General features: G+C 32.9%; 1 protein-coding gene across 2 annotated transcripts in view; it reads right to left on the bottom strand.

Moving 5' to 3' along the window:
* The window catches only part of LOC126892363 (odorant receptor 83a-like), a 108,772-nt gene extending 82,078 nt beyond the window's left edge, over positions 1-26,694 (bottom strand). Inside the window, exon 1 of one of the 2 annotated variants that reach the window (XM_050661882.1) lies at positions 26,573-26,694. In XM_050661882.1, the coding sequence (XP_050517839.1) occupies positions 26,573-26,585 (13 nt within the window). In that variant the 5' untranslated portion in view covers positions 26,586-26,694. The remainder of the gene's footprint in view (positions 1-26,572) is intronic. The other variant, XM_050661880.1, reaches the window with a different exon arrangement.
* Between the last annotated feature and the right edge of the window lie 253 nt (positions 26,695-26,947).

Below are 26,947 nucleotides of genomic sequence, written 5' to 3'. Positions count from 1 at the left end.
GCTCTAAACATTCTGCTCTCTATTTGTCATTTATTCCCCTACTTTCTAAATATCCCTTCCAGATTCACAAATCAAACTTCCACCACCAACTCTCATTCGCAGTATTCCTCAAAACCAATTTTTAATCTTTCTAAATATGCTTAATGGATTTCAAAAGAAAAATAGTTAATTCCCATTCTAAAATTACTTTCTACTAATTACAAAATTTAATGATCTATTATCTACTTCCACTAAGTCTTATTTAGCATCGGCTAATGATCGAACCTTCCGCGAACAACGATAATGACCTATTATCGATTTCACTTGAGTCTTACTTAATCACTTCTTAAAATTAAATATAACAATTTGTTGTATACAGGTTGTTCTAAATTTATATGCCCGTGGTTGAGAAAATTGAAAATATTTTATATTAAATTGAATTCTGTTTATAATTATCAAAATTTAATTTTCATATCAAATAGAAATATAACAGTACATATCAGTTGGCATTCGCCTAATCACCTCCACGTGTTCGGTATGTCCTTTCAAAACAATACCGCTCCCTAGCACTATGCCGCCACCACCAAAACTAACGCTCTGTATGATATTATAACTGACTTACTGTTTGCCAACTCTTCTGTAGACGAAATTTTGTAAATCTTGCTTCCATATGATTAACGCTTTGCCAGATGTAACGTCATACAGAGTGTTAATTTTGGTGGTGGCCACATAGTGCTATGGAGTGGTATTTCTTGGAAAAGAGATCCCGAACTTGTGGAGGTGATTGGGTGAATGACAGCTGATATGTACATTAAAAACATTTTAGAAGATCATGTTTTGCTATTTGCCAGCCATACTGGATAACAAATTCGTGTCATTGCTCCATGACGCAGGTTTATATCTCGTCAGAATAGTGAATACTTACCTTGATGAGATTCAATCTAAAAAGTATGCTGTTTGCCATATTCTTCTTCTTCTTATGCAATTCACTAATGGATGTTCGCGATCACGTTTGACCATTTTCCCTATCCCTTGCAGTATGTATTAGGTCTCCTATGTTTTTTAGTCCTGTCCATTGTTTGATATTACGGAGCCATGGCATTTTCTTCCTGCCCACTCCTCTTCTTCCTTCGATCTTTCCTTCAATTAAGGTTTGCAGAAACTGGTATCTTTCATTTCTAATTAGGTCCCCCAGGTATGCCGTTTTTCTCTGTTTAATTGTACACGTCAGTTGTCGTTCTGTACCAATTCTTCTCAGGATTTCTTCATTTGTTATTCTTGCGGTCCAGGGAACTTTAAGGATTCGTCGACAGATCCACATCTCAAATGCCTCTAGCTTATTCATTGTGTTTATTTTTAAAGTCCATCCTTCCATGCCATATAGGAGCACCGACCATATATAGCATTTTGTGAATATTAGTCTTAGGTTTAGGTCAAAGTCAGAGTTCGTAAAGACGTTTCTGAATTTCATGAATGCACTTCTGGCTCTTTCTATTCGATATTTAATTTCCATATCCGACAACCAGTCTTCACATAGCCAGGTTCCCAGGTACTTAAACTTTCTTACGCGCTCTACATCTTGGTTGTTATATGCTAGTCTTGAATTTGGATGTTGACATAATTGACGGCTGATTATAAGGAACTTCGTCTTTTTATGTTGATGCTAAGTCCCATGTTCTCGATATGCTCTCCAGTTTTATTAAGAAGGTTTTGGAATATTGTCTGCTATTAAGACCGAGTCATCCGCATATCGTATATTATTGACCCAGGTACCATTTACTTTGATGCCGCTTTCGCATTCCTCAAGAGCTTCCTGAAAGATACTTTCTGAATATACATTGAATAGTAGTGGGGAGAGAATGCATCCCTGTCTTACACCTCTGGGAATTTTTTGAGCTCGCGTTGTTTCATTATCCACCTTGGCGACAGCTGTTTGATTCCAGTAAAGAGCCTCTATGCAACGAATGTCTTTTTGATCTATGTCGAGTTGTTTTAGTATATGTACGAGTTTATGATGTTGTACTCGATCGAAGGTATTTTCATAATCTATAAAAGACATCATTACATCTTTCCTTTGATCGTAGCAGTTCTGAGCTAGCACTTGGGTTGCAACTAGTGCTTCCCTGGTACCCAGGCCTTTTCGAATTCCAAATTGTGAGCAACCAATAACCTTATCGCATTTTGTGGAGATTCTGTAGTGAAGAACTTTGAGGAATATTTTTAAAGAATGGCTCATCAGACTTATTAGTCGGTGCTCTTGACACTTTGTTGCGTTGTTCTTTTTTGGCAAAGGAATAAAGGTAGATACAAGCCATTGGACAGGGAATTTTCCTTTTTTATAGATTTGGTTGAAAAATCTTTGGAGTATCGCAATTCCCTATTCATCTAACAATCTGAGTAACTCAACACGAATTTGATCAGGTCCAACTGCTTTCCCGTCTTTCGAGGTATTTATTGCTCTAGTAATTTCTTCAATTGTGATCTCGGGACCAGATAGTTTGTTAATATCTATCACTTGTTCCTGAACGACTTCTGTCTCAGGCCTCTCGTCTGCAAAGAGATTTTTGATGTATTTTTCCCATATGAGTTTCCTCTCTCTATCATCTTGTGCCATTTTTCCTGGTTCATTTTCTAAGTTAGAAAATTTCTTTTTTCTGTATATTCCATCTACCTCCTTTAGTTTCTTATGTAGATTGTGGTCATCATGTGGTTTTTGTAACTGTTCCATTTCCTCACACTGTTTCTTTAGCCACTTATTTTTTGCCGTGCCGTTCTTATCTCTCTTCTTATGCGTTGTTGTTGTTCTCGATATAGCCCATATCATATTTACATCCGATTATACCATTTATATGATATTTCAAAACATCACATTTAGTAATAGACCAGGTCGCATCTGTAAAAATATTAGTACATTTGGACGTTGAGAGGTGACTCAAATTTTTTTGCAGAAATTGCTTGAAAATAACTAAAATAATATTTGAGTTATCCTCTTTCTCAAAAAGGTCCGGAACATTGTTTAAATAATCAAAATGTCAAAAAATGAAGGAAAAATTCGATTTTTTTCTTCGTTTTTTGATTATAACTTTAAAAGTATTCATTTCCGAAAAAAGTTGTACTGACATAAAAGTTGCGTAATTAAATTTCCTATAATACAGAATTGGTTAAAAATTTAAAAAATAGTCACCCTTGTTGCAAAATAGCAATAATTGCGAAAAACCATACAAAAACAAGTATTCGCATTTTACGTTTTTCAACCATTTATGCTACACTTAGGTCCTTCATATTTCACCCAGAAAAACTTTATGACATAGTAAAACAATACTGTAAATTTCATTAAGATCAGTTTAATAGATTTTGCAAAATAAATTTTGCAATCCAGCTTTCGCAAAATACATCATTTATTCAAAATGTTACAGGACTGAAAATAAAGCATAGAGCAAGTTGACATTTTTTTTGCTTATAGAAGTGTACTGTACCTTTCATTTGCAATTTGCAAAACTAAAATCGATTAACTACCAAGGCGTCAGGAATTTTTTTAAATAAACATTAATTATTGGTGCTACGCGCAGGACAGCGGATAGTTTGCTCTGATTCGGCATTCCAATGACCTTTGATAATGATTGATACATTTTAATTTTTATTACATTTCGATATAAATAAAAAAATTTGTTTATTGCAAAATAAAAACACATACTCTATCCTTTGAAATAACACTTTTTTAGCAAAAACTTTCTTTGTTCATATATTTTAACTTAGAGAATAAAAGTTTATTATTTTTAAACATATGCAATTGTTTAAACAATATTTCACAAACAATAATAAAATTAGTTTGATTTTTGTGGAATTAAAATATTAAAGTACAACAAAATAAAGAGTAAGAAAATAATATATTAGATAAAGATTAGAAGAAATTTTGGTGCAAATCAACTTGTGTGAATCGAACACCGCTGTGCTGCGCGTAGCACCAAAAATTAATGTTTATTTAAAAAATTTCCTGACGCCGTGGTAATTAATCGACTTTTATTTTGGAAATTGCACATGAAAGGTACAGTACACTTCTATAAGCAAAAAAAATTGAACTTACTATCTGCTTTATTTGTACTCCTGCAACATTAAAAAAAATGATTTTTTTTTGCGAAAGCTGGATTGCAAAATTTATTTTGCAAAATCTATTAAACCGATCTTAATAAAATTTACAGTGTTGTTTTACTATGCCAGAAAGTTTTTCGGAGTAAAATATGAAGGTCCTAAATGTAGCATAAATGGTTGAAAAACGTATAATGCGAATGCTTGTTTTTGTATAGTTTTTTTTCTCAATTATTGCGATATTGCAACAAGGGTGACTATTTTTTAAACTTTTAACCAATTCTATATTATAGAAAATTGAATTACGCAACTTTTATGTCAGTACAACTTTTCTCAGAAATGAACAGTTTTAAAGTTATAATCAAAAAACCAATAAAAAAATCGAATTTTTCCTTCATATTTTGATATTTTGATTATTTAAACAATGTTCCGGACCATTTTGAGCGGGAGGATAACTCAAATATTATTATTTGAGTTATTTCCAAGCAATTTCTGCAAAAAAATTTGAGTCACCTCTCAACGTCCATCTCAAAACAGATGCGCCCTAGACTATAAAGAAATTCTATTCCTATGACACTGGAGGCAGCACAAAAATTTTTAATTCACACGTTAATTTCAAAATATGTAATATGTTTGTCCGTGAGTGTATAATTATATTTTTTTTCTACGAGCGTGCAAAAATGTCTACTTTGGCGCACGCATTTTAGTTTAGAAAGTTTTACTTTTCCGCACGCGTGTTACTTTTCCGCACGCGGTTTACTTTTCCGCACGCGGTTTTTACTTTTCCGCACGCGTATCCACCGTCATGGAAACCAAGATCGTCGTCATGCTAACTAATTATATTGAAAGTTTGGTTTTGACAACATTGTCAAAGAATTAAATCAACTTTTTAACAATTTTATTATTATCAAATACAAAATATGTAATTTTAGTAATATCTATTTATTATTTACAATGTTTATATTGAACGTACAACTGAATCCTACGCTTTTTTCTTCAAATATGCTGTTAACTTAAAATAATCGCCTGTATTGACATTTTTTTCAATTTTTAATACTGACTTGAGCATGGAATAGCGGGACCACAAGTATTTGGTTTGCAGATTTTGGATAGACTAATAAAATAAGCCAAAAACACTTCTTCTTTTAAGCTATTTACACTTTTTTCTTTACACCAACTCATAAAAATATTGTATTCTTTCTTGTACCTGTTTGCTGATTTTTCCGGTAACAAACGGACGGTTAGATGGAATGGAGACAGACCAACCAAACTGGCAAGTACCACACGTTACCATCGAGCAGTGAATCATGTTGCCCTTTGAGCACTCTTAAAATTTTATCACCTAACATCGACTTAGAGTCGCCACTAACATCATTTTTTAAAAATGTAAATCATATTTCTCGATGTCACCTATTCTACAAGGTTGCTAGTTTCATGTACTAAGCACTGAAGATGATCTGATCTAGATTGAAAACGTTTTGCGAATCCTTTTGGATGACTTTTTAATAGTTTTTCAATAAACTTTTTATACCATTATACAAACGAAGTTTTTAATTGTTCTGTCTGATTTTTAATTATGGTATACAGCGAGCTACTGGGACTTTCCCATTGATTTTGTTATATTAAAAGTTTTCCCGGAAATGCTTTTTTCCGATATAAGGGGTGTTAAAATTTTTCTAAAAATTGACGATTAATTTATTGGGAAGAGAAAAGTAATTTTGGAGTGCCTAAAAATTGTTTTTGAAATTGAAAGATCTCAGTGACGTACCATTTTTTCTTTAAAATAATTTCATTTGCATATCTCAACCGGTTTTAGAGCAATACATAAATCGTCATTTTCACAAAAATGTCAACACCCCTTCCTTTAAAAACGAAGCAATTCCGAGCATAATTTTATATAACAAACTGTAATTTTTTTTACCATAAAAGGAAGTATCCATAGTTCACAAATGTGGTCTGAGTTTAGGTCTAGAGGTAACAAAATACTCGAGTCGAGTACTTTGCTATTATTATTTTATGTAAGATCACATCCTGAAGTTTGTTCCACTTACTATTGTTTACTAATACTTCTATATTATAGGCTATTGATTATGTATTTTAGAAAGATACAACGTTAACGGGGTTTTATTGTTTTATATAGTCAATGGACCCCTAAATATGAAAAACCCGCGGACCCCTAAGTATGAAAAACCCGCGAAGGGGTGCGTTTTTGAGAAAGAGGTGAATTAGTCCCTAGGCATGGGGCTAATTAGGGTGAGTTCTATGCACTTTTGGTGCAAACACGTCTACAGGAAAATTGTTCTAGTTAAATTTACGATCTAAACATCATAATTTAAAGTCAAAAAGTTTTTTTACAAAAATATATTCAAAAGAAAAGCAAGAAAAAAACACGGAAGATAGCAATTCTGTTTTTTGCCCCATAACGTCTTTCCACGGGGATGTAGGTATAGCCATTGCTTCACAGAAATAAAACTTCCATCCTTCCTATTTAAAACGGCGTTTGGCAGAAGTCTCTATGATTTATAGTTTCTAAAATATGATTTTTCAAATTTCGTCACTCACAGCGATTTTGGCGCATTGTCCTTGTTACTTCTCAAACATTGTTCTGTAACTTTTTTCTACGTAGCTTAAGGTATGTCAAATATTACATTTGATAGGAAGAAAAGTTAACAATTACCTTTAAAATGGTCTATAAGAAGCTGTATGACTATTTTTAAGCAAGCTATGGTTGTCTTCAAAGTTTTATACTTTTAATAATTTTTGACATATTTCATGATTATTTTTAAAATTCTCATTATACCTTTTTGTATTGTATATTTAGGTATATACATTGTACAATAAAAAATAAAGCTTATTTTCTTTAATTTAAAATGGCGTATTGTAAAATATTCTAGGACTATATTTAAACAAGATATGCTTTTCAAAATGTGACATATTATACACATGCAATAGGTTCCACTAAGTTGAAACCATATGTAAAACTTTTTTATTATTAACTTTATGAAAAAAATTATTGTTTATAAAATCATGTGCATAGTCTAAAACCTAAGATGCAATCATCAGATATAAAATTTTATCAACAGTGTACGAGGTATGTTAAAAAATGTGAATTTCGCTCAAGAGTAAAGTACCTTTATATTTAATATAAAGGTACTTTATTTTACTCTTGAGCGAAATTCACATTTTTTAACATACCTCGGGGTTTCATACATATTTAATATAAAGGTACTTTATTTTACTCTTGAGCGAAATTCACATTTTTTAACATACCTCGTACACTGTTGATAAAATTTTATATCTGGTTGCATCTTAGGTTTTAGACTATGCACATGATTTTATAAAGAATATTTTTTTTTTCATAACGTTAATAATAAAAAAGTTTTACATATTATGTTTTCAACTTAGTGGAACCTATTGCATGTGTATAATATGTCACATTTTGAAAAGCATATCTTGTTTAAATATAGTCCTAGAATATTTTACAATACGCCATTTTAAATTAAAGAAAATAAGCTTTTCGATATTGTGAAATTTTCATAATATCGAAAAGTGTTATTAAGAAAAGTTATTTGGAATTAAAAATTATGTTATAATATACAAGTATATTCTTCTAATTGAAAAAAATAAAAAAAAATTTAATTTTTCTCAAATTTCGGATACCTTTGGATTTCCTACGGATATCTTTTTTTTTTTTTTATTTAAACACAAAACCACATCAACCGCGCAGGGTTATTAGTGGATATAACAATACAAAGTATTACATTAAATAGAGTTATATAATTTGATGTCTTTTAAATATGTTAACACTGATGAAACTTTTTTGGTGAGGATTGTCTTGAGGTCATCGTCTGTGATTCTATGGGATTTTCTTTGGCTTAGCTTCTAGGTCTGTTCTTACAAAGATGGCTACTCCGCCACTTGCCTGTTGTGCTATTCTGTTTTTTTTGGAAAACATTGGTAGTTTTGAAGATTAATATTGGATTGCTTAAAATGAGTTTCTTGAAGACATAAGATCTTAGGGCATGTTTCATTTATTAGAAGTTTTAATTGTTTTAAATGGGTATAGAACCCATTGATATTCCACTGTAATATATAGGGGTTAGACATTTTCGAGTTCTGACTGAGAATGTGTTTCATCGGTCTCTTCTGTGGAAGAGAAATTATTGGGGCTTAGTTTCTTTCTTAATCGAGTTATATTATTTTTTAATTTTGAATTGTGGGTATAGGCGTGAACAAAATTAAGGATCTGAATTAATTCGGCTGTTTCGTTCGAATAGTTTTTTGAGGTTATTTCGGGATGTTTCGTTTAATGTGTTTTCGAGAAAGTCCCATATTTCGTCGAAGTTAAGGACAAATGGTGGTGATCTGTTTGCGATTTTGTCTTTAATTGTCTCTAGGGAAAGTAAAAGTTCATCTCGAGAATTTCTTTTAGACGTTTTTGTTTTTTTCTTTGATTTCCTTGTTACTGGAGAAGTGAAGATATGAGAATCGGACTGTGTGGTATTTTCGTTGATTTCTGGAGACGATGAGATGAGCCTTTTTAGATGCTTTGTGACGTTTGGAATAATTTTAGGTTGTGTTATTTCTAATGGAGTAAGATTGCTGATCTTGTTGGAAGTTGATGATGTTGGGATTTTTAAAGTGTTTGTTTCATTTGTATTATTTGTAGGTCTTGACATGTCGTCAGTTTCTATGGTAGATTCTAATTGGTTATTAGAGACCTGTACGTCTGGGATCTGATCTAATATGTTTTGGGAAGATGCTGGGTGATCGTTAGAAGTGGATATTAAGGCTTTGTCAGAAAGTTTTTGTTCTGTTTGTTTATAAGGTAGATTTGTTATATATTGTGTGTTTTGGGAGGTTTCTGGAAGAGCTTTAGAAGAGGTTGGATTAGAATTGGTTGGGTCAGGATTTGTTGTATTAGAAGTGGGTGGATTAGAATTGGTTGAGTCAAGATTGGTTGTGTTAGAAGTGGTAGCATTAGAAGTGATTGTATTGGCGTTGTCAGAACATTCTGTTTCCTAGTGACCAATAGTCTTGCATTTTGAACAGTTGAAGCCTTCTATAGAAAGGTATAGTCTGTAAGTGGTATTATCATGAGAGATCATGAAAGAATCGGGAATGGACATATTTTCTAAAGGTGTGATAAATGTTTGCCTTCTAAAACTCAACACATGGCTATATTCGCTTTCAGGCATTCCTACCCTAAGAAAAGTCATTTTAGAGACTGTGTTTATACCCATTTTACGTAGTTCTTGTTCAATTAACGTGGTTGGAACAGAAGGACCAGCGTTTGATATTATCAGTCTTTGAGCTGGAGTGATAAGTCTTCTTATTTCTACTTGAGTTTCTTTTATATTGACATATTTGTGGGAATGCAGTAATGAATCAACCATATTTTTAGAGGAAAGATATATACATATTCTATTGTTGGCTATTCTGGAAGCGAAAGATACGTTACGTGGACCAACTATTGAACCGACGGCTATGATGTACTCTTGAACTTTGGTTCCTTCAATACTAGAAAGAACTATGGCTTCGTCTTTTGTTGGTTGTTTAAACGTGTTAACAACACTGGAATATGAGATGTGAGATGAATTTTGGGTAGTGTTCATGGTGTTATTCGAAGTCATGTTTGATTAATTTTGGAGACGTTGCAAGGCCGGCCCTGTCGCCGGTTCAAAAACCGGTGTGGATCTTTGCCCAAAACTAGTCCTATTTATATTTCTTGGATATTTTATAGGTTATATTATTATTAATATAAATATAATATGATGTGGTTTTTGGTACTCACGTCAGGTTTGCGAGGTTTACATGGTGTTTCCACTATAACAATGTGGAGGAACTAACAAAATAATTTTAAATTGTGTTTTTATCATTTAAAAACTGATAAATTTCGCAGCGGTTTACAACGTGATGTATATTATTACTGTCAGGACCGTACTTACGGATATCTTGTTTACAAATAGTCCTAGAATTTTTTGCAATGCATCATTTTAAAGTAAAGAAAATAAGCTTTCTTTTATTCCAAAATTTACAGTATGCGGCAAAGTAAACAGTACTGAAATGATTATTGAAAAGTTTATGGTTATTTATATATCTATAATACATTATACAGGGTGATTGAGTAGCGGGGTAAAGCTCAATAGATCCGCTATAGTAATAGATAGCAATTAAAGTTAATAACAAAAATTGTAGCCAGGGCCGTAACTACGATGTTAGGGACCCCGGGGCAAAGGTGATCTGGGGGCCCCCTAACGGGGTCTGGGGGTTTACACTCCAGCGGAAGGCGGGGTCCGGAAAAATGTTTGATATTTAACCCCTTGAAAACGCATTTTAATGGATTCTATGATTGAAGTTTTTTGAACCTACATATTGCTATTTTAGTTGACCAACACAAAAAAATTTTGAAATCACCTAATTTTTTATTCGCTTTAAAAAATTTAAAAGAAAAAGAACAAAATCAACAGGTAGTAAAACAAAATGAGATAATATAATGAAACAATAAAAAGAAAATTTCTTGAAACTTCAAAACCGACTGGAAAAATATGAAGATATGAAGGTTTATTTAGAGAAAATGCAGGAAGAGGTAAATTAGATTGCTGAGGAGATACAGAAAATTGAAAAGGTGGAAGAAAAATTCAAGAATGCGGTAAAATTCGATATGGAAAAAGTGGAAGAAAAATTGACGGAGATAGGAAACTGTCAAAAAGGAGGAGACCGTCGGGAAGTAATTGTATACAGCTCTAATGAGGGCAGAATCCTATTTGACGAGGATATTAGAAAACGATATCCGGTACCTTCAACAGTGACACTCTCGAAAGCGAATACCGTCACTGCTGTTAGATTTATTATGCTGTGGTACTGGTAGGGCTGATTTCAATGTGCTCATTCCATCTTACCCTTACCTTTCTTTTCAATATGTGGTACCATGTGGTTCCGTTCAAGATGTGGTCTGGGGTAAATTTGTTGAGACAAAGAAGCTGGGACCGGGTTCCGCTATTCAGGTTGCATTTTATTTTTTGATTTCACCAAAATAATCATTTTCTCAATAACAATTTATATCTTTACGAAACGTCTCGGGGGCCCCAGCTTAGCCCGGGCCCCTCTTCCAATAGCATTTTAGGTTTTATTACGCCGAAATAACTAATTTCCAAAGTATTAATTTAACTTTTATATTAAGGTCTCGGGAGGCCCAGCTCAGCTCAGGCCTCAGGGGTCCCTTCTAAGGGTTCTGTTCTAATTACATTTTAGTCGAAAATACTAATTTCTCCGGTGAAAAATTAAAACTATATGTTCAGTTCTAGGGTGCCCCTGTAAGGTATTTTTAAAATTGTGTCATTTGAAAATATTTCGTTGGGATCGGCTTTTAAAATACATATTTTTATTTTCCTCGTTAAACTCTATGCACGGTCAAAAAAGGGGCACCTACGGGCAATGGTAGTTACTGCCCTGATTGTAGCCAACTTTGAGCTTCACATTACAAAATTAGTTAAAATGTTACAGTAGTATGATAAAATTGATCCAAATAATGGCATAACCCAGACATCCAAAGTGAAAGTTATCCTCCAACACCAAATTGTTCTATATGGTCCAAATAATGTTCAGAAAAAAGTCACACCATTTTGAGCGTCGGATTTGTGGGGGAGGGGGGGGAGAAATTGGTAAATTCGTAGTTTTTTAGGTTTTTCGTCAATATTTCTAAAACTATGCGGTTTAGCATGAACAACCTTGTATACAAAATGTTCCACATTAAATTTGAAATAAAAAAAGTCCTATGCATAATCCTTCTAAAATGAACGGTTCCAAAATTACGGAGGTAGTATAGTGTAATTGGGCCAAAAAAACGCCTATCCCAGACATCCAACGTAAAAGTTTTCCTCCAACACCAAATTGTTCTATATGGTCCACATATTGTTCAATAAAAAGTTACATGATTTTGAACGTCCGGTTTGGGGGGGAGATGAGGGAGAAGTCAGTAAATTAGTAGTCTTTTTACGTTTTTCGTCAATAGTTCTAAAACTATGCTTTAGCGTAAACAATGTTCTATACAAAAATGTTCTCCATAAAATTTAAAACAAAAAAGGCCCTACATAATTGTTATAAAGTCAACGGTTCCAGAGTTACGGAGGGTCGAAATTGGAGTTTTTCGATACTTTTTATATTATTTGGACATTTGATGATGATTTTGGGTGGTGATGTTGACGTTTCTTCAAGGGCTTATCACTGGCATACCATCGACCACTGAAATAGCAAATTTTAATTACAAAAAAATTTCTTTCAACAGTAATAATATTATAAACTGCCCAAAAAATATAAAAAGTATCGAAAACCTTCACTTTTCACCCTCTGTAACTCTGGAACCATTGATTTTATAATAATTATGTGTTGGACCTTTTTTGTTTTAAATTTTATTTAGAAAATTTGTGTATAGAACATAATTTACGCTAAAGCATAGTTTTAGAAATATTGACGAAAAACATAAAACAATTACTAATTTACCGACTTCTCCTCCATCTCCCCCCCCCCCACACCGGACGCTCAAATTGGTGTAACTTTTTACTGAACAATATGTGGACCATATAGAATAATTTTGTGTTAAAGGAAAACTTTTACTTTGGATGTCTGGGTTAGGCCTTTTTTGGACCAATTATAATATACTATCTCCGTAACTTTGGAACCGTTCATTTTAGAAGGATTATGCATAGGGCCTTTTTTATTTCAAATTCAACGTAGAATATTTTTGTATCGAAAGTTGTTCATGCTAAACGGCATACTTTTAGAAATATTGACGAAAAACGTAAAAAAACTACGAATTTACCGATTTCTCCCCCCTCTCCCCACCAAACCCGACGCTCAAAATGGTGTGACTTTTTTCTGAACATTATGTGGACCATATAGAACAATTTGGTGTTGGAGGATAACTTTCACTTTGGATCTCTGGGTTTGGGTCTAGTTATACCATACTACAGGTTGTTCGATAACACAGTGGCAGTCCAAACATATGTTTTTTTTTTAAATAGAACACCCTATAATTTATTTTATATTCGAAATCCTGTTAACTTCTCCATCACAAAAATATAAAGGTGTGTTATGTTATACGGGGTATTTACAAAGTTATAACCAATTTTGTATGAAAATCGTAACAAGTTCAACTCCCTGTATAAATAAAAATAAGCACAACAGCAATGATCTATTAATGTCAAATTTTTTTATTTTTTGTCAAAATTTTCAAGAATTATTGACATTGCTAATTTTCTTTATCTCAAATACAGGGTGAGTCAAAACGGAAGTATATTATTTTCTCAGTAATGTTGAATGGCACACTCTGTATTTTATATCGTTATTGAAAAGTAACATTTAGTCTAGGCGCCAAAGGAGTCACTGTGTCATATTCAATTCTGATGGACAAACTCAACGGTTTCTTATGGATTTTTGGCTGATGATTACGAATTTCGAGGGGAGATTTCGATCCGAGTGGTCAAAAAATTGTTATAAACAATTTAATTGTTTATAAATTGTTTATAAGGCTCTGGCTCATAAACTAAAAGAGATAAAAAAAATGTTTCAAATAAAATTTGTTCCTTAATAAAAAACGAAGAAAAAACCGTTTACTAAACTTAAATATAATAATTAGAACTCAAGATATTGTAAAATTAGTGCACAATGCAAATTGCAAATTGCAAAATAAGTATTTTTCGAAGCTTTATCGATCGTAACTCGGCTTTTACGCATGCAAATAAGTCTTAGAAGGTGTCGTTTTAAAGCTAAATTAACAGGCTTCCTAACAAAGTTTGTTAAATTACTTGATCTTCATTTTTTAAAAAGTTATACCCGTTTGAAGTTACAATTTTCTTAAAAATATTGTACATTCATTTGTTTATAAGGGTTTCAAGCAAATTTGAGCTATAAAAATTTATACTTTAATGAACAATAATGATAGAAAAACTCAAAAGGAACAATTTGAGGTTACGAAAATGTTCATAAGTTTATTTTTGGCCAAGATGTCGATATTTTAATGGCGCGCGCTATGAGGCGCAAGATCGGCTCACCGCGTAAAGGTTCACGCGCTAACTTCTCGATGTAAATTATAATTTCTATGTATACATACGTTATCTTCATTTTTCATTTTTGAAGATCCTAATAAAACTTTATCATATAATTCTTATAATTAAATCATCATACTGTACCTCGTATCACCTTTCATTCTATTTACATTGTCTTCTATTTTTTGCACTAAATGAGAAGAAAACATTAAAAACTAATACTTTAGAAGTGTAACTAAAAAGTAAGTTGATATTATTTATTAATACTATTTTTACAAACATTTTTTTCATGCATCTGCAAATCTGCATAGAGATATACAGGGAATATCAGCTTTTTTACATCTGCATAAGTACTTAGCGAAATTTTAACAGTTACATGGTGGTACAAGTCTGTTCTTGTAGGCAGCAAAGCTAAAACTTTTTGAGGCTTCAGAGTCTAATTATCTATATGATATCCAGTTCTTTTGCAGCATCATCAAGGCCCGTCAATTGTGTGTATGCCGCCACATCATAAATGATCGTTTTATATGCAATGATGATGCTGCAAAAGAGCTCGATACATTTTTATATGGATATTACATATTGGCCCATTTTGATGCGTAGAAGCCGAGTTACGATCGATAAAGCGTCGAAGAATACATACTTACTTGACTGTGAGCCAATCTTGCACCTCATAGCGCGCCATTAAAATATCGACATCTTAGCCAAAAATAAACTTACGAACATTTTCGTAAGCTCAAATTGTTCCTTTTGAGTTGTTTTATCATTATTGTTAATTAAAGTATAAATGTTTATAGCTCAAATTTGCTTGAAACCTCTATAAACAAATTAATGTACAATTTTTTAAAGAAAATTATAACTTCAAACGGGTATAACTTTAAAACAAATGAAGATCAAATAATTTAACAAACTTTCTTTGGAAGCCTCTTAATTAAGCTTTAAAAGGACACCTTATAAGGCTCATTTGCATGCGTAGAAGCCGAGTTACGATCGATAAAGCTTCGAAAAATACTTATTTTGCAATTTGCAATTTGCATTGTGCACTAATTTTACAATATCTTGAGTTCTAATTGTCGGATTTAAGTTTAGTAAATGGTTGTTTCCACATTTTTTATTGGGGAACAAATTTTATTTGAAACATTTTTTTATCTATTTTAGTTTATGAGCCAGAGCCTTATAAACAATTTATAAACAATTAAATTGTTCACAACAATTTTTTGACCACTCGGATCGAAATCCCCCCTCGAAATTCGTAATCAGCAGCCCAAAATCCATAAGAAACCGTTGAGTTTGTCCATCAGAATTAAAAATGACACGGTGACCTCTATTTGGCACCTAGACTACATTACCGAACTTTAATTTTTATTTATTAGTTTAATACTTAAAGAAATATGGAATCAATTGTCAAATAAACGTCAAACCTACTAGTCAAGTTTTAAGTGTTGCTCCGAAAAATTATTGTTTTTTATCGATTTTCGATAGGAAATAAAGTATTTCCATTAACGTTTTGGTATTCATAGAGTGCAGATCGTTAGATAATAGCGGATTAACACGAGTTTTTAACATATTTGAAATGTTATAGTGGAAAGTACCATGATTTGACTGCTGACTGGAAGTTAGGTGAATATTATTTGATTTACCAATTATTTGAGAAATTATTAAGCCTATCACTGAGTTATAGACTGTAATCTGAGCTTAAATTTACCTTTTTTTTAAATATAACTAGTTGTTTGTGGTTTTGGTAACCAGGATCACAGCAACATGTCAAACTCAACTTCAAACTCACCTCACACACAAATTTCCGACCCATCAACTTCTGTTATACAATCCAATATCGATAATTCAAATAATACTTCTGTTCCCAAATCTTATGCAGCTGCTACCTCTACAAAACCGCTTCCCTTGCCTCCATTGTCTGTGCCTTCTCGAGACCAAGCGATTCTCATGCCTTCTCTGCCCAATACTGTACTATTTGATTATATTAAAGCTGTCGGTAGTATTGTTAAACCCAAAAACGTACACTTCGCATCTAGAATCTCCCATGGTCGTATATGTATTTACCTGTCTTCTTCATTACAAGTTGATAGTCTTCTTAGTACTCATCAAAATATTTCAGTTAATTCAACAGTTATTCCAATACGCAGACTAGTTTCACCTACCAAAAGGTTATTAATTTCTAATGTAAGTCCGTCCATTCCTCACGCCTTAATTGAAAAAGCGCTTCAGGATCTAGGATTAACACTTACCTCTCCTATTCCTTACGTTAAATGTGGATCACCTGATGATGAATACGCCCATGTTTTAAGTTTCCGACGCATAACTTATATCTTACCTAGCAGTGACGATTTTTCTCTGCAAACATCGACTACCGTTATTTTTGATAACTTAATTCACAGAATATTTATATCAACCGATAAACTAGAATGCTTTCTTTGCAAACAAGTTGGACATAATGCAGAGTCATGTCCCAATATTCAAGACAGTTCTGCTTCCCTTGAGCCCCCTCCGATACCAATTAACTCATCAGATATTGAACAACCATCACATGCCATTTTAACTACTTGTAACACCCTTCCGAATGTTTCTAACTTATCTTCCGAACAAATACCTTCACCTTCCTCCTATCTTGAGCTAAGTTATAAAAAAAATGGCGAAAAAAGACCACGTTCTACTGACAGTAACTTTGTTTCACCTCAACTCCTATCACCCACTTCTACTTCACCTCCAATTCCTAACTCAATACTTCCACCTGAGACCTCATCAACTTCTATACAAAAACCTGCCAAAAAGAAAGCAAAAAAATCCAAATCAACTGATCATGACTGTTACAAAATTAATCAAGAATCTCTCTCTATTATTATTAAACTATATGAAGATAAACCAGAATTCTTTTCACTTAATGTAACCCAACTTAGTGCATTTCTTGAAAACTCCTTTGGCACCAACGACCCTCTATCTGAAGCCATTAAATTTACCACTGATGTACCGTCCTTAATGAAAGACCTCGTCCTAATCCATACCAATGTCAAAGAAAGATCTTTAAAAAATCGTATAACTCGCCTTGTGAAGAAAATAAAGCAACAACTCTATTCCGATGAACTTGATTTCACTGAACTCCTCAATGACGATGGTAACACAACTGACTCCTCCATTCCTTCTCAAAATTAGTTACATTCAGTGTGATACAATGGAATTGCGATGGATTTTATCCTCGCCTAGAAAGAATTCAAAAGATTATTTCCTCTCATAACCCCGACATATTTTGTCTCCAGGAAACAAATTTTAAAACCGACCATCAAGGCAAACTTAAAAACTTTGAAGGATATCATCATATTCGCACAAACTGTACAAGAGCTAGCGGTGGTACATCAATATTTGTATCTAGTGATTTAAAGTCCTCCCTCCTGCCTTTAACTACAAATTTAGAAGCAGTGGCGGTTACTGCTTGGTGTCCAAACAAAATTACTATTTGCAGCATTTACATTCCTCCTGACCATCCCCTCAACGAAGAAGAGTTAGTCGACTTAATATTTCAACTTCCCCATCCGTACCTTCTTGTTGGTGACTTTAATGCCCATAACAGAATTTGGGGCTCACCCCATACTTTTGGTAAAGGCAAAGTTATAGAAAACGTTCTAAATTTTTCAGATACCTTTCTGTTAAATACTGGATCCAAAACCCACTTTAATATTTCATCAGGTTCATTCTCAGCCATTGATCTTAGCCTTTGTGATCCCAAAATTGCACCTTCTCTCTCCTGGGAAGTTTTTGATGATCTTCATGATAGCAACCACTTTCCCATCATTATATCTAGCTCCTCCTATAAGGAAACCACTACTAGAAATTTCTGGAACATTAAAAACGCTAATTGGTCAGAATTTACTTCAACAACCGATATATTATTATCCTCCTTAACTATTTCTGAGGATATTAACATAACTCTAAATATTTTTAACGAATGCTTACTCACTGCTGCCGAATCTCATATCGGTAAAAAAACCATCTCGTCTACGCACAAAATGGTTCCCTGGTGGAACGCAGATTGTAGTAATGCCATTCGTTTATCCAAAAATGCTTTAAATAGATATCGACGAAATAAAACCCCTCAAAATCTTCTTGTACACAAACAACTTAAAGCCAAAGCCAAATTCATTATCAAACAAAGCAAACGATCTTCATGGCAAAATTACACTTCCTCTCTAAGACACGATACAAACCCCACTCAAATATGGAAGAAAATTTCACAAATCCAAGGCAATAAAACTAACTTTAAGATTCCTCACCTAACTGTCAACAATTCAGTTATCTCTGATAGCCAAGTAATTTCCGACACACTCGCAAATTATTTCGAAGATAAATTCAATAAAATTAACACGGTTTCCGCTCCCAGTTATTTGCACTCTAAATTTTTCTCCACATCCTTATCAACTACAAATGATGTTATGTTTATCAACGCCCCCTTTACCCTTCATGAACTAAAATTTGCTTTATCTACATGTAGAAAATCTGCTGCTGGACCCGATGACATCCCTTATATATTTTTAAAAAATCTCTCCAATACATCTCTCTCCAAACTCCTCGAAATTTATAATCTTATCTGGAACACACATAAATTCCCAGATATTTGGCGCAATTCTATAATTATTCCAATTAAAAAGCCTGATCAATCCTCCGTAACTCCTAAATCATTTCGTCCAATATCTCTCACTTGTACCACTTGCAAACTTCTTGAAAAAATGATAAATAAAAGACTCACTTGGTTCCTTGAAAAACATAATATTCTTCCTGAAGCTCAATCCGGTTTCCGCCGTCACCGATCTACTCTTGATAACCTTCTTCTTCTTCAAACACACATATCTCAAGCAATCAATAATCATCAAGATGTCGTAGCAACTATATTTGACATTGAAGGAGCTTTTGATTCAATCTCTAGAAATGCAATAATTGACAAATTATCCTACTATAATTTGGATGGTAACATTCTCTCATTTATAAAAAACTTTCTAACTGGAAGAATCTTTAAAGTCCTTGTCAACGGTAAGCTTTCTCAATCTCTTCCTCAGAATCAAGGTGTCCCTCAAGGATCTGTATTAAGTTCAACTCTATCCATTCTTGCAGTCAACGAGTTATGCAAGTCATTTCCTGCTCCCATAAAATATGTTCAATACGCTGATGACCTAATCATTTACTGTCATGGTAAATCTGTTCCCATCACATGTAAACTTTTACAAGGTGCTGTAAATCTTCTTCAAGATAGATCTAATAAACTAGGATTATCACTCTCTCAAAGTAAATCAAAATTAATAAAATTTTCCAGAAGGACCTCCACTTCCGTGCCCCAAATTTTATTCAACGATTCCCCTCTATCTGTTGTTAATGAGTGTAAAATTCTAGGTATGATATTTGACTCCAGGTTAAATTGGAAAAATCACATCCATGAACTTAAAACTAATTGTTTTAAAAGATTGAACGTTCTAAAAACCCTTAGTCATCTTCATTGGGGTGCCGATGAAACTACTTTATTAAGAGTCTATAAAGCTCTCATCCGATCTAAGCTCGACTACGGAAGCTTTATCTACTGCTCAGCCTCTAAATCTGACACAGATTTATTAAACTCTGTTCATAATAGCGCACTTCGTTTATGCCTTGGTGCCTTTCGCTCCAGTCCTATCGACAGTATATACCGTGAATCCAATGAACCTCCTCTCACCCTAAGACGGCAATCTCTTCTTCTTTCATATACTGCATCAACATCCGCAAATCCCTTTAATCCCGTCCATTCTCTAATTTCCACATCCAATACCTCTTCTTCTACTAACAATGTTCAACATGTTACCATAAAACCTATACCTCAATTAATTACTCCACTACTTAAAAATATTGACCTCCGGTTGACTAGTTCATTTCCTATTCCTTCTCTTCCCCCCTGGACTAAACATCTTCCTTTAATAGACATCTCCCTCACCATCTTTAACAAACATGAATCACCCAAAAGTCTTGTAAGGAAAGCATTTTTAGAAATCATACAAAAAAAATCATATGCTTTAATTCTGTTTACCGATGCTTCTAAAACTACCACTGGTGTTGGCTGTGCTGTCACCACTAAACATGAACTTGTAAGATCTTCTCGGCTACCTTCAACATGTAGCGTTTACACAGGTGAACTATATAGTATTCTGTTGGCATTTCAATGCATCTCCCATCAAAACAGACATGTTGCCATTTGTACGGATTCCCTTTCATCTATCCATTCAATCAATACAATTTTTACTGACCATCCATTGGTTCAAAACATTCATGACATCTTCCAAAATCTCTCTGCTCAAGATGTAACAGTCTCTCTCATATGGCTACCTTCTCATACTGGAATTACTGGTAATGAAACAGCAGATCATTTTGCCAAAGAAGCTACCAACCTCAATACCGGAATAACTACAATTCAACTAGCTAGCGATCTCAAACTCGTTTTCAAAAAGTCAGTAAATGATGCCTGGCAAAACTTATGGCAACAAAGTAAAACAACTCTACACGAACTCCAACCATATATTGGTCATTTCTCCTTGGACTTTCTAACTAGAAGAGAAGCATCGATTATTAGAAGACTCCGAATTAACCTCACCAAACTTACCCATGGTTTCTTGATGTCCTCAGAAACTCGTCCAACTTGCCTCGATTGCAATGTTTTCCTGACTGTGAAACACGTCCTCACCGAATGTAACTCTTTCACCAACCTGTATACATTACTTGATATGAAACCTACTGTTAAAGAAATGCTCAACAGCCCTACAGAGATCATGAAAACTATATCGTTTTTAAAAACTACTCAGCTATACAAGAAGATTTAATACCATAGTCATTAGTTAAAGTTATATAATTATTATATGTTTTCGTTATTTAATTATGTATTTAATGTTAGTGTTCTTGTACCAATGGCCATAGTTGTCGAGGTACTTTATGTAAATAAAAAAAAAATATGGAATGAATAAAAAATTGCTGTTTTGCTTATTTTTATTTATACAGGGAGTTGAACTTGTTTCGATTTTCATAAAAAATTGGTTATAACTTTGTAAATACCGTGTATAACAAACCTTTATATTTTTGTGATGGAGAAGCTAACAGGATTTCAAATTGAAAATAAAATATAGGGTGTTCCATTAAAAAAAAATAATTTGGTCTGCTACTGTGTTATCGAACACACTGTAACATTCTAACTAATTTTGTAATGTGAAGCTCAAAGGAGGCTAAAAATTTTGTTATTAACTTTTATTGCTCTCTATTACTATAGCGGATCTATTGAGCTTTACCCCACTAATCAATCACCCTGTATAGCCTTGCAAAACATTATTCGCGACGACGCACGTTCCCAATAAAACAGATGTTAAAGATGCCCTCTGGCCAGTGGCGGACCTACAGGGTGGGAAAATGAGGAAGTTTCCCCCCTAACAAATTCCAAAATTAAAGAAAAAAAATGGTTCAAACATAAAAATATATTAGCTCAGATAAAACCGAATCCACAGAAAGACAAATTCAATCCAATAAACACGCTAGGTAAGAAAGTTAATGAAACTTAATGCGTATAAGTTATTATTTATGTCTTTTAGATAATCTGAGTTTATCTTTGTTATGTCTTATCGTTGGTTTTTCATTGGAAGATCCCCACTAAGGCAGATTTCCCCTCCCAAGGCAATTTTTAGATCCACCACTGCCTCTGGCACAAAAAAATCTTTAATTCTAATCCGCAATTCCGAAATGGCAGAAGGTGGATCTATCTGACTCTTTCAGCATTCCCCATATGTACGCATCTGGTGGCATTTGTTCTGGTAAGTGGCAACTCCCAAAATGATTGCACAGTATTCGAAGAGACTCCCTGGCAGTATGAAAGGTTGTCCCGTCCTGCTGCAACCATCGTTGATTTTAAGGTTTTCATGACCTTTTTCTTCTTCTTCTTCTTGACTGGCTTTACAACTCGGGGTGAGTCTTCGCCGCATCCACTATGGCCCTCCATCGTCTGCGATCTTGCGCTTCGATTTGCCATTGTTGTACCCCAATCCTAGATAGATCGGTTTCAACATCATCCTTCCATCTTTTTCTGGGACGGCCCACTGATCTTCTACCGTCTGGTCTCTCGAAGAACACTGTCTTTAGCACTCTGTCTTCTTCTGATCTTACTACATGACCTACCCAACTTATCCGATAAGCTTTTATATGTCTGACGATGTTTTCAGTACCATATAGAGTCACCAATTCAGCATTGCGGCGCCTTCTCCACTCTCCTGTCAATTCATCTCTTTGAGGACCAAATATCATTCTGAGGAGTTTCCTTTCAAATATCAGCAATTTATTTATTTCTCGCTGATGTAGAGTCCATGTTTCACTCCCATATGTAACAACTGGGCGAATAATTGACATGTACAGTCTTAATTTAGATTGTCTTTTCAGGAGCTTAGATCTTAATAATGATGATAGGGAGTATAATGCTCTATTTCCCGCAGCTATTCTTGCTGAGACCTCTTTTTCTATGTGATTGTCCTCTGTGATTACTGCTCCCAGATATTTAAACTCTTTTACTACTTCAAAGTTGTGGTCATTAATAATGACCTTTTTCGTATTACCTAAAATATTTCTCCACCATAAAATTTTTTCTGCAGAACTGAGAACCGCCCGGAACTACCTAACATTAACATGATATTCACAAACGTTATAACAACGTTCAGAAACCACTCAATAAGTTTCGGCACACGACACATACAAATTTTAGGCATATGAATTTCAGTACTGTTTATTTTGCCGCATACTGTATATTATGTATACCTAAATGTACAAGAAAAAGTCATAATGAGAAATTTAAAAAATAATCATTAAAAATATCAAAAATCATTAAAAGTATAAAAACTTGAAAAAGTATAACTTGCTTAAAAAGAGCGCTATAGTCTTATCCAATAGACCATTTTAAAGGTAACTGACTTCTTTTTCTAATAAATCTACCATTGTATGTATATACCTAGAGATGCGTAGAAAAAAGTTACAGAACAATGTTTGCGAAATAATGGGGAAAATTGCCCAAAAATACTGTGAGTGGCGAACTTTGAAAATTCCTATATCAGAAACTATAAATCCTAGAGACTTTTACCAAACATCATTTTAAAGAGGAAGAACGGTCGTTATTTTTCTCTGAAGCAATGACTATACCTATATCCCGTGGAAAAAAGTTATGGGGCAACAAGCAAAATTGCTTTCTTTCGTATTTTTTCTTGCTTTTCTTTTGAATATATTTTTGTAAAAAAACATATTTTTGATTTAAAATGTGATATTTAGATAGTACATTTAACCTGGAACAATTTTACTGTAGACGCGTTTGTCCAAAAAGTGCATAGAAGTCACCCTAATTTACCCTGTGCCTAGGGACTAATTCACCCCTTTCTCAAAAACGCACCCATTTAAATGGTAGCACTCCGCGGTTTTTTCAAACTTAGAGGTCCATTGACCATATTGTACAATAAAATCCCGTTAACGTTGTAGTTCCCTTTAGCTCTCTTATTTTGAACATAATTAATCAGTAGCCTATGTCTATTATAAATACCAATATGCATTATTCACTTGGTCTAAAAATTGACACTTTGAACCACTGCATCTCAGAAACAATTGAATTTCTAAGTCTTGGGTAAATAAGAACTTTTGATCAACATGACCAAAGCTCTCTCCAAAATTTCAGCGAATTTAACTGAAACAACTTTTACATAAAAAAAGTGCCTGAGTCCTTTATGGCATGATTTTTAGTTCTGAACATATTAATTTTTTATTTTGCCAATAAAACTTAATGTAAAAAATATAGTGGTATATCAGTGATGTACCAAAAAAATCAGACATTTCGAAAAAACACAGCATGAAAATTAAACTCAGAAAGTTGGAATAATCGAATTTTTTTATTATCAATTATGGGAAAACATTTATTTTTCAAAAATAGTATTCTGTATGTCCCAAACCTACAGTGAAACTGTTCAGTCGTATAGAAAGTCTGCCAAAAATACAAATTTTAATCAATAGTAAAATGGTTATGTTTGAAAATACAATTAAAAATTTTAGTTCCCATTAGCTTCTTCTATTAGCTTAATCTTATTAAGCTAATCATTATTGTACCTTCGATTCTTTTTGTATATTATGTATGGAATCCTCTATTGTGTTTACTAAATCCTATATTGTCATTTTCAGATCCCCATTTGTGGTCTCTCGAAGATGAGGCTGCATATACCTAGATTTGGGGCGTTATCCAGCTTTTCACAATTTTTCACTCCGTTTTGTCTTTCAGAAAATTATTTCTAATGTAAAAAGGGTTCGTCTTCAGTAAAATCAAAGTAGCCGTCGGTAAGTCGGCTTCCTTCATGCAGATGATTACATGGAGTTTCAGCGAAGAGTTGTATTGTGTGCCATTTTTGTATGAATCACAATTTATTCAGGTAACTTAAAACTCATTTGTTGACGATGTTATTGATGTAATGGTTGAAATCTTTAATCGAACATATCGTTAGATCTTTGACAAAACATCGTAACCGACAAAACGCACATTTTACAAGAGACGACTTTTTCTTCTACCGACTTTTTGGTTAATACAATTAAAATTTTTAAAATATGATAAATTAGTACATAAAAAATATTAATTTAAGAAAAAAAAACTGTTATATAACATTCTTTTATTAAATTATGTAACATACGATATTTTGTTAGACCTTGTCAACCTTGTCTGTGTAAATTTTAGTTGAAGCTTGTCGCTTAAGATAAACATACGATAGTTTCAAGGTATCAATCTATAAATGAATATTCATAAATAACGTAAGTATCTTAACAGAAAAAATATTGAATACATGAATTTTGTTTAAAAATGATTTAAAAATGTGCAACTAATACAATTTTACTTATATAGCTCTCAAATTTGCACAACTTGCCTTTGAAACACCTTACTAAATGATGTTCTATAAAAAAAAATTTAAAAAAATTAAATCAAATGATACGACGTCCCAAAAACTGTAATTTTTGAAAACTTCGTAGTTTTACAGAATTACTACCACTTTAAGAGGGTATTACTCAAGTTTGAAAACATATTACAATTTTATAGGTGTTTTTGTTTATAGCTTAAGATAGCACTAATATTAGTGCTTAAGACATGAAATAAACAACTTATTTTTGAGAAAATTAAGAAAGATAAAAAAATGTAGTACAATAACCTAAAAAATCAGTTAAAAAATGTTTGTACAAAGTCATCAAAACCTTTTTCTGTACAACTTACCTAAAATACATTTAATAACAAGCTTTAAAAATTATAAACGTAATTTTTTTTGAGCTCTTATACAGTATGTCTACGTAACTTGGAACCTATTGATAACTTTTTATTATCAGTTAAAAAAACTATCAGTTATTAAATTTTATTAATTTCATACGAGGTATGTCAAAAAATATGAATCTTGTTCAAGAGTAACGTAACTTTATATTTCACAATATCGAAAATTGTTAATATAAAAAGTTGTTTGGAATTAAGAACTATGTTTCAATATTCGTTCTATATTGATTCTCCTACATTTGTTTCAGATTTCAGTGAACTTAATACAAGTTAATATATTTTTGTGGCAAATAAAATATTTATGATATTTGCACAATTAGATTTCGAATTCTAATAAAAAGACAATAAACAATAAAAACAAGTATTAAAAACTTACCGCATCTATTGATTAAAAGGATTTATCAAAACTACCACTATTTTCGTTTAAAATTGTTCTAGCGAAAAAAATTTGCACTTTCTAACACATTGAAAATAACACTGAGTAATCCTAACGGTCATTTTGGTCATTTAATCTTATCGTAAGCGGCAAAATATGCAAACGTAACCGACAAGATTTATGGCGTTTACTATCATCTGTCGGTACTACCTTGCCGTTTACGATACGAAAGGCACAAAATGAGGTTGAAATGCGGTGGTTACGATAAAAATTAAATTCAATTTTAGATACTTAGGACGTTATTAATGGAAAAGTAATTTTGAATCAGCTGTAAACTATCGAAAGGAACCATTTAAGATAAAAATCCCATTTTCGGAAAATTAATGCTTACGATGTTTTGTCAAAAACCCGTCGATATAGTACTGCTCAAATCCCCAGAAAATGGCTGCAAGTGACTTTTGTAGGAATCTACAAATTCCAAATTCAAGGAAAACGAAATTCAGGAAGAATCCTGCTTAAGAACTGGCAACGGTTTGAATGCACTAATGCAGAACTATCCCGACCCTTTGCCAACAGGGGCATTACAGCCATGATATTTTCCAAAACTTCCAAGAAGATGCAACTTAATGAAAAAGACCAACCAATGTTTAAAAATTAAAAATGACATGGATATTTGTCATAAACAATCCAAGAAAATATACAAAGTATAACAAAACAAAAGGTAGATAATTTCTCTACATCTAAAATACTTACGTTCAAAGAGCATTTTGTCTCTGCTGTATTCTGTGGTAGCTCGAAAATATTTAATGTGAGAAAATTACGTGTAGAGCTATTTAAATAATATTATAACTTCTTTAGTGAATAATTACATTATTTAAATATTAAAATTAAAACTATTAAAACTTTTCTGGACATGACAACCATAAATTATTAAGACATAGATACATTAGGAGTTCTATTTAAATATTTGATATTAATATTTTAACATCTACAAAATGATTTTTTGTAGATGCTTTACAAAAAAGGCAAAATAGGCCTAAATAAATTAAGAATAAACCAGTGAAGTTGCAAATTTTACTCTAATACATGTGACTAATATTTTTTGTATGCATTTTATGTGCAAGAGAT

The sequence above is a fragment of the Diabrotica virgifera genome, chromosome 9 (assembly GCF_917563875.1).
Source record: "Diabrotica virgifera virgifera chromosome 9, PGI_DIABVI_V3a".
NCBI classification, from domain to species: Eukaryota; Metazoa; Arthropoda; class Insecta; order Coleoptera; family Chrysomelidae; genus Diabrotica; species Diabrotica virgifera.
Note: the sequence above shows the minus strand (reverse complement) of the source record. Positions and strands in the feature narration are given on the sequence as shown.